We start from the raw sequence: 6,000 nt of genomic DNA, 5'->3' as shown, positions 1-6,000 counted from the left end.
GTGTCTAGATTTATTATTATCTATTTAAATATAGACATAAAAATCAAGAACGGAGAGAGTAATATAATGCGAAACAACTATCTGCTGCCGATCGACCGACGTTGATTTCTAACCTCACATCAGTTTATGTAATGGGTTTAGTTGGCTTCAGGTGTCTCTTTTTATTACTGACAGCACCACCCCCTGTCGTTGCGAGAGAGAAAAAAAAAGTTGCGTTGGTTGGTTGGTTTGCGAGGCCCCATCGGGATCGGAGGTAGCCCGAGAACGGGAGCAAGAACGCGGCAGCCAATGGCGACGCCGCCCCCGCGAGAGCCGTGCGGGCATCAGATTTCCCTGCTGATGTCTCCAGCTCCCAACAGCGATTCGGAATGGTCGTTGCGGCAGCCTCTCACACTGCTCTCTTCTTCGGCAAGCTACCCGCTCGGTGAGAGTGCGAGACAGCAGACATGCGCTTTTTCCTTGTGGTTGTCAAGCACGGCAGCAGCTGGACGGCTAACTCTGACATGCATGCATACACTATTCCACTCGCTTGGTTTGCTTTCGCCGGCCAAGGCTTATCAGGTTTGCTTTGCTGGAGGGGAGGAAGAGGACCATGCTGCTTGCATATTGCTGGCTGGTGGAGATGTTTAAGGGGCGGGCAATTCTCCGTCGTCTAGGGTTAGGTCCTTGTCCCTGTCGTCTCCTGCGATGCAGAAGTTTCTCCTTCTCTATCTCCAATGAATATCATCAGGGATAATTTCTTTCCCGTGTGTTCTCTCGTTGAGGAATTAAATTGAATGTCAAAAACCTCCAGGATTAACACCAAACAAAAGTATTTAGGGCTTGTTCGGTTCTACCCCAATCCATATAGATTGAGGGGGATTGAGGGGGTTTCAATCCCTATTAAGTCAAAATCTCCTTCAATCCGTATCAATCCTCTCCAATCCATATGGATTAAAAATAACCGAACAAAGCCTTAGGGCTCGTTCGATTCTACCCCAATCCATATGAATTGATGGGGTTTTAATCCCTAATAAGTCAAAATATCTCACAATCCGTACCAATGCCCTCCAATCCCTATGTATTGAAAATAATCAAACAAGTCCTTAAAAAGTTTTCAATTTGAACAAGTTGGAAGGGTTTTTGTGGAGTTGGACCCTGAGTTTCAGTAATCGAACCATAGATGACTGGTCTAACACCTCCACATTGTAATCCTAATAGAGTACAGTTGGGCAGTGGACCATGCAACATCCGATGGGGTTGGAACTCCTCCCATTTTTAAGGATGATGGTTTTTCAAATTAGAAAATTTATATAAAATCTTACCTTGAGGCTATTAATATTGGAGTTTTTTGAGCTGCTACTCATAAGTTTTTTAAACCTAAGATCCCACTAACCTAGTAGAAGATGGAATCATTATGAAAAATGGAATGCTTAAGAACCCACTATTAGAGGCCTTTGCAATGATGTATTCATTAGAGTTCTTAACTACAAGGAAGTCATGTTCTTTGGTCTGATATTTATGTACTACATAAAAGATACCAAGAGATAGCGAGAGGAGCATTGCCACTAAGCCATGAAGCAAATATTTTTTATATTCTCCAGCATAAAAATATTAATGATATGAACTCATGGTTGAATGTACATGTAGAGGAAGAGAATGGATTAGGACTAAAAAACTCACCAAACTAGATGTTGTGACAAAAATATTAAGTGTACTCTCAATGGAGAAGTACGACCATAGCATCACCGTGCTTCACTAAATTGATCTTTTCACCACTACACCGACTTAAATATTGGAGAATAACAATTCTCTTAAGATATAAGCATACATCCATGATCAAGATGATTTTTCTTCAAATAAGAAATGTCTGACTCTCAAAGCCAATCATAAGAGAAATGACAAAGCTAAGTGAAGATTGCACTGACGGTGAATAAACATATAGCAAGGTTAATTCATTCATGCACACCACATAATTTGATAGTTCCTGTTGAGAAACTTTTAAGAAACTTATACACTAGAAGTCATTGATTCATTAAATAAGCACATGTTTGAAAAAAGAATGATAGACAATATATATATATATATATATTATTATAAACAAAAAAAACTTCACAACTCGAGCAATACATTTGTTTCATCATCACTTTCGCACTCATCTATGTATGTTTTATGTTTACATACTAGTTTATATTTTATTATTTTTATTGCTAACGAGAAAAACATTTCTACTATTTTTGATACAACAATGATGAGAACATAAAAACTAAAGGATGATGATGTATTAGTATATTTTTTGATGTTTGAAAAAGGTTCCAATTATATTGAAGTTCTGTTATACAAAACCACCACGCCTTGTTCCCTTATAATATCAAGTATCTCTCTAATCATATCATACTCATCTTACAATCGGGTGTACCAAATATATTAGCAAGTGTATATATCAAGCCAATTTATGAAAAATGTTGATAACATCATATCTGCTTTATGAGAAAGAAGCTCGAGATAACAAACTCAAACTCGATAAATGAAATCTATCACCTGCGTGTCGGAGCTCCTCCACGCCCAACCCGCAATCTTCTTCTTGCTCAGGACTCAAATACTGCATGCTATCTAGCCTCTATATCTCGTGCTTCTTAAACCTCAACCGCTTCTTCTCTTTTTCTACTCTCCACGTCCCTCCGAGCTCTACTGTTCCAAACCGACTCCCTTCACGCTCGAAGCTCTGCAAATACAAACACGCTCTTCTTCTCCCCCACACCCCGTGCTTAGAGAACTGCAATTTTATCATCATCTTCTCCTCCCAAACTTACTAACCTCCCATTCCTTTCACAATTGTGTGCACAATTGGATCGAGTTACCAATTATGTGTGGTTTCTTTCTATCTTTGTTCTCTAGCAATAACAAATTATATTAGATAAAATTTAAACCTATAATGAATAATAACTAAAGACACTAAAAAATAATATAAAAAATATCTGGTCTAACTCGTGTTATCCGTTTCATCGAATTTGGTGTACTCCAATGTCCCAAAACAAAGAACTTAATTAGGCAACAAAATCTTATTAGAAAAGCAGTTGTGTAGACAAAGAAGGATCAGAAAAAGATATAGCAATATCAAATAGCTAGCCACTAATCTCTTATCCCTATCAACATGTATACATATCTTATAGGGCTGGGGTTGGTAACGCTCGTCAGTAGGCAAGCCATGAATACTAACATGCTATTCATGTTATCTCTACTAATCCTTATGATCGGAGCGAGGGCGTCCACCAAGCCTCCGTGCCCCCGCCCGCGCGCGTCTTCCTCCCTACATCCCGCCCCCGCCCGCGCGTTCCTTCCTTGCATCCCGCCCGCGAGCACGCGTCCCCACCAACCCCGCCCCCGCCCGCCCGCGCGCGTCTTCCTTCCTTTCCCACCCGCGAGCACGCGCCCCCACCAACCCCGCCCCCGCCCGCGCGCGTCTTCCTCCCGGCATCGCGCCCCCGCCCGTGACTCGACGGTAGACGTCCGCAGATCCCGCCACCAACCTCGCCGCCGGGTATCTTGCCCCACACCAAACCGCGCCCCCTGCCCTCGCCCTCGGCCACAGGGTGCGCCATGCCCCCGCCCCCCGACTCGGCGCCGTGACCGCCGCCCTTGCTCTCCCCTCCATCCTGCCTCTTTCGCCGCCCCATCCTCCTCGCCCTGGTGCCCAGGCAGCCGCAGAGCGTCAAGCCCCCTCGGAGACACCGTTGCCCGCCCCACTCACGCCGTTCGCAATCGTCCTCGGATCCGCGACCACCGGCCCGCTCAGGGAACCAAGCATCTCGCCTCCCCGACGCAGCGATCCAAGCATCTCGTCTCGACGGACGCTCGCGTCGGAATAGATGGCATGTGAAGACGTCGTTCACCTCCGTCGAGGACGCCGTCAGCAGTTGCGTACGTGCGTTTGATCTTCCTCTGATGCCGTAGAAATGTTAGTGCCTACTGTCTTAACTATTAGTAGTCATGTTATTAAAAAGCTTATTTTTCTTTTTGTATTCTCTTAGGTTGAAGCTGTTACAGTACATGTGACTCAGAAGTATTTTGTGAGTGCTTCCAAGGATAACTCTTGGTGCTTCTATGATATTTCAACAGGATCTTGCCTGACACATGTTACCTCCCTCACACACATGCACACATATTTTTACTACATTTGAGTATGCATATCATTGTGCATGATTATTTTTATCAGGTTGGCGAGGCTTCAGGACAAGAGGGATATACATCTGCGTCTTTCCATCCAGATGGTCTTATCCTTGGAACGGGAACTACTGATGCTGTTGTTAAAATTTGGGACGTGAAGGCTCAGGTGTGATTTGGTACTGTGGTGTCACTTTATTCAAGTTTGTTTTTAGGTGATCATGCTCTTAAAACATGTCTGATAATGACATTTCTATCTGTAGTCAAATGTCGCAAAGTTTGAGGGTCATGTCGGACCAGTCACTGCTATGTCTTTCTCTGAAAATGGTTACTTCCTAGCGGTACGTAATTTAGATAAAAGCTACGTGCACAATGACAAATTTATTTAGTTTCTAATATTTCCATCACTTTACAGACTGCTGCTCATGATGGTGTTAAGCTTTGGGATCTTCGTAAATTAAGAAATTTTAGGACTTTCTCTTCCTATGATTTGGACACGCCAACCAATACTGGTAAGTAACTTGGCCATGAACAGTTAGAATGGTGCACATGCTTGCATTTGCATATGTATAATTATAGCTATCGGGAGAGGGTCATTTGATGTATGAAATGCAATATCAACTTGTTGCCTTGATACTGTATTCTTTTGTTTGGATCTGCTTCATGTAGAATTTATTTGTTATCTTGTTAACTGGATTTTTTTTGGTTCTTAAGAGCGAGTTTAATGATATGATGTATGCTATTTTTTTCCTTGCAGTGGAATTTGATTTTAGTGGAAACTATCTTGCCATTGGTCTGATATGATGTATGCTATTTGTCTCATATGGAGGAACTCTTTATACTTCCAGATTGTTTTACACTTGGTGCAATTATCAATGGACTCTGTCTGAAAGGTGAGACTGAAGCTGCATTAAGATTCTTTAATGAATACCGCCATAGGAATATAGATCCTGATTTTGTTGGTTTCATGAGCCTTATCAAAGGACTCTAGCAAAAGGAAGGATGGAAGAATCCAGGGGCATCTTGAGGGAGATGTTTCAGTGCAAAGAAGTCACGGAGTTAATAAACAGTGTTGGAGATAAGATTCAGGCAGAGTCCCTTGTTGATCTCCTATCTTCTGCATGTGATCAGGGGAGGATTGATGAGATTGTAACAATCCTAAATGAAGTTTTGGAAATTATCTAAACCCACTGCAGATATAATGATGAAAAAACACTGCACACATACTGCATTGCTTCGTTCAAAATGATATAAAAAATACTCTTTTCAAAAGAAAGCAAGATGTAAACTCTACCATTAATTAATTGCTCATTATGTTGTCTGTGCCACTAATTCTATACTATTTTTTTCTTAAACTCTTGTCACCTTACACCCACTTTGGGAGCAAGTTCATGTGTAAGACCATGCAAATCAATGTTCATGAAAATTTTGTAGAGAGTACATGTTGTCGTCACCTTCACAATATAGACGTAAATTGTGAGTCACCGTTATCTCGCTTTACTTGATACTTGTACGTGAATTTTATATTTGCTAGCTACGTTGTTTCAAGTTAATGAATAAGTATTCATCATAATTCATCCATCAACTATATGGCAATGTCGGAATGGTCAAACCGCTTGCTGTAGGTCGAGCATGGATGCTTTGATTAGTTCATGAGTATCTTTAATCATTTCAGGTAGGGGATTTTCTTATGTTGCTCAGAAGATGTAGTTTGTTTTCAACTACCAGCATGTTCTTACTTTGTTACTGTCATGAGGATTATAGGATTTGTGCTTGGAGATTGGCCACCAGCCCACCAAGGCCTTAGGCTCAGTCGCTCAGGTAACTTACCTCGTTGATTGTTGAATGTAATAAGCC

General features: G+C 41.8%; 1 protein-coding gene across 1 annotated transcript; it reads left to right on the top strand.

The window, feature by feature from the left end:
* Positions 1–4,147: 4,147 nt before the first annotated feature.
* LOC103635955 (pre-mRNA-processing factor 19) lies at positions 4,148–4,962 on the top strand. The gene is made up of 4 exons (XM_020542656.1): positions 4,148–4,312; positions 4,407–4,484; positions 4,559–4,655; positions 4,901–4,962. Exons 1-4 carry the CDS (start codon positions 4,163–4,165, stop codon positions 4,945–4,947), a joined length of 372 nt encoding a protein of 123 aa, XP_020398245.1. The 5' UTR covers positions 4,148–4,162; the 3' UTR covers positions 4,948–4,962.
* The last annotated feature ends 1,038 nt before the right edge of the window (positions 4,963–6,000 follow it).

Source organism: Zea mays, chromosome 8 (assembly GCF_902167145.1).
Source record: "Zea mays cultivar B73 chromosome 8, Zm-B73-REFERENCE-NAM-5.0, whole genome shotgun sequence".
NCBI classification, from domain to species: Eukaryota; Viridiplantae; Streptophyta; class Magnoliopsida; order Poales; family Poaceae; genus Zea; species Zea mays.
Note: the sequence above shows the minus strand (reverse complement) of the source record. Positions and strands in the feature narration are given on the sequence as shown.